Source organism: Pezoporus wallicus, unplaced genomic scaffold (genome assembly GCF_028554395.1).
Source record: "Pezoporus wallicus isolate ANWC-B61680 ecotype Strahan unplaced genomic scaffold, APGP_CSIRO_Pwel_v1 contig_4722, whole genome shotgun sequence".
In the NCBI taxonomy this organism is placed as follows: domain Eukaryota; kingdom Metazoa; phylum Chordata; class Aves; order Psittaciformes; family Psittacidae; genus Pezoporus; species Pezoporus wallicus.
Genome location: NW_026641840.1, coordinates 2,892,887 through 2,906,885, shown reverse-complemented (window position 1 = coordinate 2,906,885; position 13,999 = coordinate 2,892,887). Strand labels below are relative to the sequence as shown.

Here is a 13,999-nt window from a genome sequence, read left to right as displayed (position 1 = left end):
GAAGATAAGCAGGGAAAATCCTTTACGCGTTAATGGGATTCGATGGAGTGTGAGCTCAGGTCCCCCAGTGCCGCCAGGGACGGAGTGAAATTTGCTTGTTCCTTTTGTGAGCTGGGGATCATTTCCATAGCAGCACTGTGGTTATAACACTGCCACGAGTGGCCGTGAGTTGTGAGGAAGAAATTGTTCATCTGCATGACAGATCAGTGTCTTCTGGAATCCAAATATTAATTGAAAATTCAAGGTCGGAGGGCAGCTGACTCTTGACTTTGCTCTCTTTCCTCTATCCACGGCTTTGATCATGCTACATCTTTCTTTGTGCCTGGTGCTTGAGAGGTTACCCCAGCGTCATGGACTGTTTCCTAGTCAAGAGGTATAAACCTACTGGCTTAAATATCTGAGGCCCAAGCTTTAGCAGGGGGTAGGGGTTTGAAGGGAGAGGGGGGACCGTTTGCTTCATGCTTTTCACATTTCCCACATAACCCAAAGCAGACTAAACAAAACCAGTGTGAAATCTCATGGCTTGATGCTGCTATGGTTATATTTTTTAAGCTGTCATCCATTCATTTATACTTCTGTTTATTTCCTGGATTTACAGCTTTTTTCAGCCTTTTCTTGTGGGGAGGTGGCGGGGGGGGGAGGTTAAAACCTTTTGAAAGGGGATTGCAGTGAGCAGTGGCCTGTGATTAAAGCCCAGTGGTTTTCCTTGATGCTGCTCCTCCGCAGTAGTGTCACACATGGTAGCATTTAGGAGCCCTTCACAGCTGAGGTGTTTCAAACACTAATGAATGGAAGTTTGGTCATATAACGCAGGCAAGCTTTAAGGCATGCTTTGCTGAATGGTGTACTGTAGTGGCCTGGGAAAGGAAGAGAGTTATAAATTGTGTCAGTTAGCCACCCAGACAAAATGAAGCCATGTGGAAAATCAAATCTATTAAAGTATGAAGACTGTTATAAGCTGTTTTAAGCTGGTCATTCTTCAAAGGTCTCAGTTGGCTGAGGGGGTAAATTCCTCTTCTTCCTAGATCTTTTTCACGTGCTGTCTTAGGCGATGATAAAAACCAACTTTTCACTGACAGCCCCTTTCATTAGAAATGTTTATTGCCCCCAGTTTACCACCCGTGGCCTGAAAGGTACTGCACATTTGTTAAATAAGCAGTGTAAGAGCATCACGTTTGGTCAGGCCTGCTGAAGGCAAACATGAAGGTAGCGCTAGGGCGGAGGAGAACAGCCTACAAGGAGGAGAAAGCTTCCCAGAGACTTAGCTTACCTGCTCAAAATGCTTTCCATTTTCTAGCTGTTGATGTCTTCTGGCCATAAGAGGCCCTTGACAGAGCATGGCACTGATTGCCTTTTCTTGGCACCCCCTGGGGTAGGTGGAAAGCCTGGTAGGGAAAAGTGGGGGGGGATCAGAGAGTAGGGAACCTGCACCTCCTTCCCAAGGTGCCTTCTTGAGATGTCACAGCAGCTGTAAAGGGCATTTTGTTAGCTCAGGAGGTAGTTGTCAGCAGCATAAGACACATGGTTGCCGCAGCATTTATTTTTCTGTTTGTGTATTTTAGGAAGAGACTGAAGAAACGTCCTCACAAGAGTCTGCAGAGGAAGACTAGGAGACCGCACCATGCAATTTCTACCTCATCAGCAGTTGGGTCTTTTGAAGGGAGAAGACACTGCCTTGACCACTTATTTTCTATTGCCATGGTCTTTCCACTTTTGCCTGGGGGGGGGTGGGGTGGGGGGAGTGGGGGGGTGGGAGTGGGGAATTGCATAACCTTAAAAAGGATTTGACTAATCATCTTTTTTGTAATCCCTTCACAGTCCCAGGTTTAGTGAAAAACTGCTGTAACACAAAGGGGACACAGATTAACGATGCAACCTTTAATTACTGTTTTCTTTTCTCTTAACCTACTAATAGTTCATTTGAGCTGCTAAGTAAGGGTGAGTGGGTCAAAAATTGCTCCGAATCGGGTTTATGTCATTCACTGCACTGCATAGAAACAATTAACTTGTAACATAGTCATTATAATGGGCATTGAAATAGGAAAGGCTGTGTGTGTAACACTAAAGCCTTGCAACTCTTCCAGGAGCCCACTCCCTACTTAGTGAACTCCCTGTTTTAGAACACCAAAGATAGGGAATAGATACTACTCTTTTTCTCTTGTAACCTTCTTGTAGACTTGTACTTGATTTTTTATTTTTATTTTTTTTTTTAAGACTTACTGTTATTTCAGGAAAAAAAATGAAAGCTGATCTTTCACTTCATTCAGCTGGTAAGCGGAAGAAAGAAATCCACACGAAAAAGGTACTTTCATTTTGCAAAAGGGAAGAAAGACAAAGATATACGTTGTATAGTAACAGATACAAACATATCAGCAGAAGTAGTAGTAAACAAAATGAACAGCCCTCATCTTCTGGACGAGAGGAAGCCAAGAGTTGGCTTTCTGTAGATCCAGGCATTTTCTATGGAAACAAAAATGACTGACACCAAACACCTTATGCCATTAATGACTAAGTCTTTATTGAGAAAAGCGTTTTAAAACATACAGAAAGGTACCTCAAAATTAACCGTGTATTTGTCCTAACAAACATAATCCAGATGTTTTGCTTAGTTTCGCCTAATTCCACTTGCCCCATACCAGTATTTCAAAAGAATTGCATCTCTCCTCAGTACTCATCAGTCCTGATGTAAGAACAACCACCATGTACCTCAGCTAAGCTCGTGCATTACTTTAAGCAATGTATTTTGACATAGGATGGTTCACTGAGCACCCGGCGCCGGTGACATTTTTCCATCTTTTCATTCAAAGCAGCACTTTTAGCACCAGATGCAATATTACCCCACTATTCAGTGCTACCTCTGATTTTTTACAAATAACTCAACAGACTGATAAATACATGCTGCTATACACATTCAATGCAGGAAATTTTTACTGGGTAGATAAATCACGACTGTCTGCATTTTCCCCCTTATTTCTACTTCCACACTTAATTGCAGTTAAGGAAGCAATATCTTCATTGTGTTTTGGCATGACTATGTATTTTTCTTTCTCTTGGTTTGTTTTTTTGTTTTGTTTTGTTTTGTTGGTTTTTTTTTTAATGTACTTACCCTATTCTCTGCTAGACTTCTGTGTAATGTACTGTTAACTTGAATATATTTTTGTACTGAATTGCTGATAGGTTTGTGAGGATAATTTTCTGCAATGACACTACAGGACATAGAAAAAAAATTAGCTGTAATGTTTAAATATTGCTGTCCAAGTTTGTACCTCAAATGAATTGTTTAAAGAAATGGACTAATTGATTGACAAAGACCTACCTCCAGACTTTAAATAGAATGAACTTGTTACTTTCAGCATTAGTTTTGAGATGTTGGAAACAGTTAGGACTGCAACTAATCCCTAATTGAAAACTATTTTTGTAAAATAACTTGTGGAAAATGAACACATTTTAAATTACTTTCGTATTAAAAAAAAAAAAAAAAAAGAACAAAAAAAAATAAAACCTTCAAAGAAACTTGAAGCTTTGTAGGTGGGAAGCAACAAGCTCAGCTTTTGCATAATGCAATCACATATATGTGTTTAAAAAAAAAGAAAAGAAGAAATTAGTAGATTGTAAGAAAATACTTGACAAGTATTTTCGTGTATTTTACACAAATGTGATTTTGTAATATGTTTCAGCCAGATTTATTTTAAATGCTTCTTATGTAGAGGTTTTTTTATTCTTCTCTCTCTCACTTTTGTTGTTCCTTCTCTTTCTCTCCTCCTATTTTGCTTTCTCTAGTTCTGTTTTATTCCTCTTCTTCCTCTCTTTCCTAGTCAGTACTTTTTACCGTTGTATTAATAACTGGGCCAGGGGTAGTTTCTCAGGAAGGCGTCTGTTAGTATGGCTTTAGTACCAAGCCAAATGCAGTTAAAGATAACTACTTACTGGCTTCTTCCCAGAGGCAGTGTCAAGCAATACGGACCCTCCTTGAAAGCCCACAGAGGGTTCAGTGGCGGAAATCGCTGAGAAAGAGCTGATCAGAGTATTACAACTAGACACGTTAATACCGAGTGAAAGAGAAATAATCCTAGCTATACGGTAGCTCTAACAGGCCAAATCCAGTGTCACTTGAAGGTAGTAGAAGGAATTCTGCTGACTTCAAAGGGCATCGAATCAAGCCTTAAGCAAGTCCCCTTTGGGGTTTTGTTCTTGCATTTTTTAAACCCACAGTATTCCGTGGATGACACAGTAATAATGGCTGGGTGTGTGTCACACTTCAGCCTCTGAGAGACTCACCACTCTGATGAACTGAATCTTGTATTTTCTCTATATTGTAGTACAATCAAAACACATTACTACCTCTTAGGGCCTACTATACCTCATTTTTTTTCAGACTGAAAAATTGCATGTGGCCATCGAATCAGTGAGAACATCATAAAATTTTTTATATATATAGTTTATTTTTGTGGGAGATAAATTTTATACGACTGTTCTTTGCTGCCGGTGGTCACTGCTAACTAAGACTGGACATTTAACTCTTTACCATTTCTGCAAGAGAGGTGTGTTTGCAGGAAAAAGGAAAAAAAAAAACGCTTCAAGATGTTTAACTACAGTTTACTTTTTCTTTTGAGTGTCTTCTAACTTTACGCTTTGTTCTTCGTGTAGAGTTGCTGTCTATGATTGTACTTCAAATCGCTTGCTTGTTGAAAATGTTCCTTTAATGGATTATCACAGTCTGTTCAGCACAATAAACATAATAGCCTCTGTGATCCCCATGTTGTTTGATTCTTAGACTTTTTGTCACAGTTCCATCAAATGGGTAATAAAGTTTGGTCACAGTGACCAAATTTGTGAAAGCTTTGCATGCAAGGAGTCGTCTTTTTTTTGACCCAGGACCGTAGGCTTGTGCCTGAGAAGAAGTGCACTTGCTGTTAGGGACCCCAGGGCTGGGTGCTCGGCAGATGGACACATCCTGTGACTCTCCCTTAAAGGTGAGGCACCCATTCCTGGCCTGGGACTCGCCGTGCCGAGCTAAGGGCTAAGCCATGCACTCTGGATGCTGCAGTCTTGCCCACCATAGCAAGGAAACACCATAGCAGGAAACACCATAGCAAGGGCCAAGCTGAAGTGGGTTTTGTTGACTGGCCTCAGACCTGCCTCTTGGGGATCCACCAAGATGATGAGCCGTCTCCTCTTTTTAGGCAAGATCACAGTTTGCATCCAGGTTTATGGAGTCTCCATTCTGCAGCCATTAGGTTAAAAAGAGCAGGTACTCAGAGCAGCAAAGACAGGGTTATGGTCTGGGGCACAAATTGAGGAGCTCAGGAAACTCTGCATTAAAAGCCTCCCCCCACACCACACTGTCACAGGCAAGTTGGGCAGGATTCTTCTGGCTTCTTCTCTTCATTTGCTCTTATATGGCCCTCCTGCCTGTTACAGAGAGTTCTAAAGGTCGTGGTGCATGTCCATTGATTCATATTTGCAGCTCCGCCTCTCACCTGAAGTGGTTGTTCAGATATTAATTCCTCAGATGTTTAGGTTTACACATTCTTTGTGCTCACTCATTTGCAAACTCTCCCCCTAATCTCCTCTGGCCTAGTAACCTCTGCTTTCCCAAGGGCTTCACAGCATGTTCTCTTTGGGCTTGCTTACTTGTAAAATAACCAAAACACAATCACAAAAGAAAGCATAAAGAAGTAACACCCATTCAGTCCTGAGTCAGACATGTGAGTAATTGCGTTCCTCACATTGTGTATCTTCCTTTCTCACCCTCCTCGGTGGTATTAAAGAATCATTCCACTTTTCAGACTTCCTGGTGGTCTTCTTCCCTGTGGCTGCCATCATTCAGGTCTTCCTTTATCTGATGTGATGCTCCAGCTGTAACCCACCCACCTGATGGATCAGCCAAGTAGCTGAACTTCTGCTACCCTCTGCTTAACTCCCCTCTGCTTATTAGTCATTCCTCCAGCTTGCTGCACTCCCACTTCCCTTCTCGGGGCATCCTCCAATAAACTTCTGCACGCTTCATGCCACAGTGGGACTATTTGTGTGTATAAAACTAATCAGCTTCTGCAGGATGAAGGCCTGTGTTTGTCTGGCAGCCAAGAGTGCTTTATCCAAGATGCCTGTGGCAAGGGTCATATTAAGTTTCTGCTTTTGCTTTCCACTCCCATCACATCACATCCACACGGAGACGGGGAATTACTGAAAGCTGGCGCTGCCAGTGCCTCGCACAGCAATTTAATAGGCCGTAGCTTCTCTGAAACCCGAAACATCTGCTCTGGTCGTCATTACAGACAGGATCCAGCACAATGGCAACGTGTTTCTCTGATCACAAGAGAGGAGTCAGACCTGTCATACCTCAGACGTCGCCTGAAACCTGAATGAAGGAATGTATCTCACCCTGGCATCTCTGCATACATAGATGAAGAACTTCTGCCACTCAATTCATCCTTTTTTTATCTCTGACCATCTTCCTGATCACATTAATTGTCAAATGTACAGAAGTCCTTTGTCATATAGCCTTCAGTACAGTGCAAATAAAGCTGCAATTTCTATATGCCTTCTTGATTCAGAAATAATAGCAATTGAAACTTTATTGAACAGGGTGCCCAGAGGAGCTGTGGCTGCCCCATCCCTGGCAGTGTTCAAGGCCAAGTTGGACACAGGGGCTTGGAGCAAGCTGCTCTAGTGGAAGGTGTCCCTGCCCGTGGCAGGGGGGTTGGAACCAGATGAGCTTTGAGGTCCTTTCCAACCCAACTCATTACCTCAACTTGCTCAGTCAAATGAATGTCTGGCACTGTGTATTATATACGTTGCCTGAAAAATGCAGTCACCCTTGCTGTCTGGCTGTTTCATCCCTGGCACAGTCAGTGTGGGTTAATGCTCTGCTCCTGCCTGACTCCTGGACCCACGCGCTGTGTGCCATGCTAAGGGACGCTAGTGACAGGGAAACCCCCATCCCTTTGCTACCCCAGCTCACTCGAGGGTGCGTGAGGAGCAAAGCTTCCCCATGCACGCACTCCATCTTGCTCCAGGACCTCTCTGGCAACAGTTCTGGCCAAGCTGTTGCTCTGACCATACTCACACCCTCCAGCTGGTGTAACAAGCTGTGCTGTTTCTCTTACCTTCCAGGCTGATACACCTCCATGTGACAGTGAGGTTTAACATGTCTTTTTCATTCCCACCTTTTATTCCCTTTTGTCACCCAAACAACTTTCATTCCCTTCATTCCCACCTGTGATTTAATCCTTTTCCCACCCTTTAGTGCTCCAGGTTTGCAGCGCACTTGTTCCATTAGTGAAGAAAAAGAAAGCATCTTCCTGTAATTAACATGAATGTAATTATGATTAGCCTGAAGATAACAGTCCACTGAGGTAGCAGGCTAAGTGGGAAGCAGTCTGCCTGTTTACACTCTAAAATAAAGCTGCTGATGGTTGTTCCCCAGACCTGTAGCACAAGATAAACATCAGCTTTTATCTGCTAGCAAAAGGGGAAACTGAAACATTAGGAGATAGGACACAAATCTTCAACACTGCTTTCCTACTAAGATGGAGCTAATTAAGCACAGCTAAAAGCGTTACCATTGTCATATAAAGGAGGAGCTTTGCATTGTCAGTTATGGATAGGGTAAAGCTAGAGCAGGAATCCAAACATATGCTACATTACGGCACACTATTAAAATAATCAGTGACAGAAAATAACAAATGAAAGCTGGGTGGATCTGAAAAACCAATGGCAGGCAGAAACATTCATTAGCCAGAGAGGAAACCCAGCAAATGCAGAAGTCCCATCGAAAAACAAGATTACATTACGTTATGTATGAATGTCAGCTACAAAACATCGTGTGGGACCACCAAAGATTATGATTTTAATCGTAGGGGGGTTTAAGTCAGAAAATTAATTAAATATATATAGTCCCTTAAGGCATTTTATTCTTAGTTCAGGGTGTAGGCAGAAAAATAAGCACGTTTTTATTACATTGGAACACATTTGCCATAAACCCACAGTTTTTAGCAATATCACATAATTAAACAAAACAAAAATTAATATTTTAAAACAAATCGTCTCAGCAGATGCATAGAAGGAGCTACTTTGGTCCTATGTACCTGAAGAGTATTGTCTTTAAAGCTACAACATAGTCTAAGATAGGGTTTCTGTGAGGCCTGACATGCTCTAAAGGTGTTCACAGTGCATTAACACTCCTAGACTGCAGCTGTGCTTGGGGCCAAGACAAATTAATCTCTATCTAAGTGCTGTTAATAAGACTGTTTTCGCCAGAGATTGGTAATGTGCTCTCTTTGGGAAGGTTTAGGTCTGGCATTTATATCCCAACAAACACAGAGCATCTTCCGTGAGATCCAAGGCCTGCGGAGTGTCACCTGCTGGCATCTGCCTCTGCAATGCAGACTTTTGGTCTCCCCAAAACAAGAAAAGACGGGAGAAAAGCAGAACCAAATATGGTTGTTGTTGTGTGACCAGCAATGTCCTGGAGATCCACCCCACTGCCCAGTTATAGTCCCCATAGGTCTCAGAGGCACCACAATGGCATGTCAACAGGTCACCTTACTTCTTTGTGGGGAGAAAGGCGTCTTGCTCTGAACAAGACTGTGCGTGGCAAAGCTGATGGCACAGAGCTTGACTTTGAGGTGGCCATAACAAAAACCCCACTCTCACCTTTACAAACAGTTTCATAGAATCACAGAATAGTTAGGGTTGGAAAGGACCTTAAGATCATCAGGTTCCAACCCCCCTGCCATGGGCAGGGACACCTCACACTAAACCATGGCACCCAAGGCTTCTTCCAGCCTGGCCTTGAACACTGCCAGGGATGGAGCATTCACAACCTCCCTGGGCAACCCATTCCAGTGCCTCACCACCCTAACAGGAAAGAATTTCCTCCTTATATCCAATCTAAACTTCCCCTGTTTAAGTTTTAACCCGTTACCCCTTGTCCTGTCACTACAGTCCCTAATGAAGAGTCCCTCCCCAGCATCCCTATAGCCCCCCTTCAGATACTGGAAGGCTGCAATGAGGTCTCCACGCAGCCTTCTCTTCTCCAGACTGAACAGCCCCAACTTTCTCAGCCTATCTTCATAATATGCTTCTGTTTGCCTTTGGGTGCATGGAGCTCTACCACAGACCATAATTGTGACTGTGTCTTTGTAACACTTTAAAAAAAGGGGTAATTTTTTTTAGATTTTTCAAAATCTGCTGGTGATTCTCCATAACACATGATTCTGGCACACTCAGCAAAGCGTTCTATTGTACTTAAAACAACAGTACAGCAATGACACAGCACAGGGTAAGAATGAATGTCAGAAGCCTCATGTTATCCAGACCAGTAAGGACATTTGTTTTGTAAATAAGTTTCAGATCATCGCTATTCACAGTTTTATAGGGGCAAAAGTTACAGCTTCTGATTAAAATCCTTAGAATTACATTGCTTCATCAGCACTTCATTATCCGTGCCGGGAATGGAAGCTGGCTTCCTTCTGTCAGAATTTGACACAAAACACCTCGATTCGGTTATACGTGTGTATTACATGAGAACAGTCCCCACCCTTCTTAACCAATACGTATGATTAAATGTCATAGCCCTTGATTTTGATAGGAAATAGGCTTAAGAAAGGAAAATAGGAAGTTTTCATTTCCTGCGGAGCACAGGAAGCATTCATAATCTTCTGTCTATCCCCTTTCCCTTAACCACATCAAGGCTGTTCCCATTCTTTTCAGTAATTAGCCTTGACCTGGAAAAGTTGACCTCTACTATTGCAGGTTTTTTTCATGAAGTCTTGACTTAGATCAGCTTGTAGTGCATCGATTTACCTTTGTACCTTTCTGAACTCAGCATTATGGGGAATCTCAAAGGCTTAAATACACACCCAGGATGGGCAGCCCATCAAGTAACTGTGGATCAGTAATGACTTTTCTGGTAACACCAAAATCTGCAAAATCGTTGAGGCTAAATAGGCACAAATGGGGTGCACATGAATGACAGAGGCAGCGAAGAAAACAGTGCTAGGGAGTTGGCTGAAATCTTACTGGAGTTGCTTATGGCAATGAGTGTTAGCAGTAAGTAATCTCTTTCACAGAAGTGAAGACCAGCCAAAGTTGCAACCTCTGTTCTGTATGCAGAAACTAGTGAAAGACATTTTATTGTTATTACAGTAAATTATATGCAAAAAACCCCACCCAAAAGGCAAGAGAAAAACAGAAGCAAAGAAAGGAGCAGCAGAACAATTGCAGACAGCACCTGGAGCATTGCCGGAGGAAAGCTCAGCGAGAGTGCTTTTGTGAGACCTCACCTGGAGTATTGTGTGCAGTTCTGGTGTCCTCAGCATAAAAAGGACATGGAACTGTTGGAACAAGTCCAGAGGAGGGCCACGGGGATGATCAGGGGACTGGAGCATCTCCTGTATGAAGACAGGCTGAGAAAATTGGGGCTGTTCAGTCTGGAGAAGAGAAGGCTGCGTGGAGACCTCAGAGCAGCCTTCCCGTATCTGAAGGGGGCCTATAGGGATGCTGGGGAGGGACTCTTCATTAGGGACTGTAGTGACAGGACAAGGGGGAATGGGTTAAAACTTAAACAGGGGAAGTTTAGATTGGATATAAGGAGGAAATTCTTTCCTGTTAGGGTGGTGAGGCACTGGAATGGGTTGCCCAGGGAGGTTGTGAATGCTCCATCCCTGGCAGTGTTCAAGGCCAGGTTGGACAGAGCCTTGGGTGGCATGGTTTAGTGTGAGGTGTCCCTGCCCATGGCAGGGGGGTTGGAACCTGATGAACTTAAGGTCATTTCCAACCCTAGCTATTCTATGATTCTATGGTGATTCTATGATCTAAGAGCAAACTACAAAGACTAAACCTATGAGCAAAGAAGCTGCACATGGCTCCTTGGTCCATTCCTTCTCTGCTCAGGAGGCTGGATTCAGTGCCTTCCTCATAAACACACAGGCTGAGGTCAAGCAACCCCTGACTTAATTTGTCTTTGTAAATGAAATTAAATCCAGTACCCTAAATTTTGGCTAATTGCTTGGCTTGGAAATGGAAGAATCTTCAAAACCAGTCATATGTCCATATGCAGAACAGACCAGAGGGCATTCCAGAGTGTATCAGCAGATTGGGACCGCTGCCCCTATTTACACCAGCTCTTTGAGGTGGAAGGCTGCTGGTACTGTTCTGTTTACACATCTTATTTCTCCTCTGCTCAACTACTTCATGGTAATTCAGAGGCTAACTCGCAGCTCCTAATAAACGTAGCATTCTGCTGTTTGTTTTAGCACAGCTGTGAGTTACTTTAGAAAATGAAAAATGAGGGAACAGGTCAATAAATTATTTAGCAGTAGCTCCTCCCTGCCTGCTCCACACTGTCACAGCTAATGCACCAACTCCATTGCTCTCTACAACAGAGTTGCTTTGAAATACTCTCCCTGGTAAAATCAGGGCTTCTTCTGAAGCGCCTTCGAAAGCTCACCAAGCATGGTGAGCTTTGTCAAGCATGCGTCACAGTGCAGGCCCTTGTTCTAAGTGATGCTGATCATCCTGCCCCAGGGACCTGAGAGACTTAGCACTTTGCAAGATATGGCCTTGAATTTGGTCTCACTTTAGTTCCTTCTCTAAGGCTGCTGTACTGTATATAGAGCATTAAATTGGTTTACATGAGGTTTCCCTTTCTCCCGTTGTTCGGGGCTTCAGTAAAACTATCCAAGGGAGTCTAAGCAGAGAAAAGCCAATCTTCACCTAAGGAGTTTCAAAAAGTCCTTAGTTTTGTAAGTCCACTGCATCAGCACCAGCCCCACAATACCATGATGGGAGATGAAGTTGTAGGGATGTGATTTCACACTGCAGGGAAGGTGGTGCACAGAGATGTACCCAAGGTGAACCACACAACATTTTCCAATGACAAAAGTCTGAAGGCTTCCCTGTTCTGAGGGGACTGAGTCCCTCAGTGACAGAGCCCCGAAACAACGTCAGCAGTGCAAACCTTTGGGGTAAGCTCTTCTCCCTCACCACGTGCACAAGGGCAGGTATAGACACTTTGATAGAATCAGTAAAATGAGCGTGTGTTCTTGTGGTCTATGGAGGTGTAGGGGATTGTACTGAAGCAGCCGCACCGTGCTTTCAATTGAGGCAAAAAGCCACAAGCCAAGGAGGGTTGACCGCAGGAAGCAGTGGGACAGTCGTGAACAAGAGAGTACACTGATGTGTTCAGTGCTGATAGATAGTGAGAATTTTTTCCACATGAATGTCAAAAGAGTAGCCAAATTAAACAGGTTTTCTGCATTTGGAAGATTTAGTCATTTAAAACCTAGATGTCTCATCTAAGGTTTTCATCAGGCAGAGGGCAATTCATTCTTTCCTAAATATATGGATTTGAGCTGGGTGGTATGAATCACCGATCCCCCCCCACTGACTGTTCAGGAAGCTGAGACAGTGGTGTTAACCTAGCTTCAAAAACAAAAATGGGAATATGAGTCATTTCCAATTACATTGTTGAGAGCTCCTACTCATGGGCAATTGCTCTAACCCTTGCACTCCTCTTCCAGACGTGTCTCCAAAGGGAAATAAGCCACTTGTCTTCATCACATACACAGGTGCATAAAATCCAGAATAGGGTTTAGGCTCTGTGTCCCAGTTTCACAGAAACACCTAACTTCAGGCTGGGAAAGGGACAGTCAGTCTAGACAGACATCTCCCCTCTGAGCCAGCAGAACCCGCTGCCTGGAGCAGGAAGGCATTTCCATACCTGTCCCTTGAATGTGACATGTCAAAGGCTAGAGTAATTTCAGACTTAAAGCTTAGCTTAGAGGTATTTATTCACATGCACCAGTTCCTCTTTTGATGCCCCTAGTAGATTAGGGGTACTAAGATCATACATGCTTTGACATTCTGTCATACAAGGCTGTCACATACCTGCAAGGAGATACTCATTTCTTATATTGTCAGCTTAAGCCTCAAACAAACATAAGCATACATCTAAACCACGGAAATCAAGGGCAAAAATGCATTTTCCACTTAAAATCACCTGGAAGAATTCATTAAATTAGAAAGGCTAATTAGAGGTCTAGACTAAAGAATTTGCGTGTCCTCAATCACAAGCCATTCTTTCAAAGCATACTTCTACACAAAACAGACTTCCTTATCTTCCTAAAATGCCTCACTGTGGTGAATGCAGCACCTACATGACTTAATTTCAGGCTCCTTCTGTCCAGTCGCATTTCTTGCAGGCTGAGGATAAGAAGCAGGAAAAAATGCTCAAGATTTAAAATTTAGAGTGGAGAACAACTATCTCATCGGAGCCCTGCTCCTCAGTGAGTGCACTTGTGTCACAGACATCATAGAATCACAGAATCACAGAATAGTTAGGGTTGGAAAGGACCTTAAGATCATCCAGTTCCAACCCCCCCTGCTATGGGCAGGGACACCTCACACTAAACCATGTCACCCAAGGCTTCATCCAACCTGGCCTTCAACACCACCAGGGCTGAAGCATTCACAAGCTCCCTGGGCAACCCATTCCAGGGCCTCACCACCCTAACAGGAAAGAACATCACGGACAAATAGTTCAAGTAAGATCCAGCAGCTTCTGTGAGACCTGGAAAGTTTCTCAGCGTTGCTCTTCCTGATTTGGAGTAGGTGATGGCATTGGGATATGGGAGACTGCAAGCCCAAACCTGATCGGATTCCCTCAGCTATAGATAATATTGCAGTTAAACATGCCAGCCACTTCCTGTGGTTTGGATTGGGTCATTAAAAACCAATATTCCTTTCTAGCAGCACTGCTGTTGGGCTCTGTCCTGCTGCGCTGATTCTGCCCTGTGCTGGGTTGAGCTTGAGTGAAAACTATATGGTCAAGCCTTTGAAAGGAGCCTAAACGTCCATCTTTGCAGCCCATTAACAAGGGTATAAAAGGAGGCTTTTGAATTACCACTGTCCAGACCGTGATGTCATAACAAAACAACATAGGGAAATAATAAAAATGGGATGCACTTTTTTCACTGTAAATCCTACGTGTCAG

General features: G+C 43.3%; 1 protein-coding gene and 1 long non-coding RNA gene across 2 annotated transcripts in view; both read left to right on the top strand.

The window, feature by feature from the left end:
- HMGA2 (high mobility group AT-hook 2) overlaps positions 1-1,727 on the top strand; it is a 118,508-nt gene extending 116,781 nt beyond the window's left edge. Inside the window, exon 5 of the mRNA XM_057425529.1 lies at positions 1,563-1,727. Within this exon, the coding sequence (XP_057281512.1) occupies positions 1,563-1,610 (48 nt within the window). The 3' untranslated portion in view covers positions 1,611-1,727. The remainder of the gene's footprint in view (positions 1-1,562) is intronic.
- Positions 1,728-1,757: 30 nt separating this feature from the next.
- On the top strand, positions 1,758-6,505 carry LOC130607977 (uncharacterized). Its single transcript, XR_008974408.1, has 3 exons — positions 1,758-2,302; positions 4,876-4,973; positions 6,279-6,505. It is a non-coding gene; the product is annotated as an uncharacterized LOC130607977 (long non-coding RNA).
- The last annotated feature ends 7,494 nt before the right edge of the window (positions 6,506-13,999 follow it).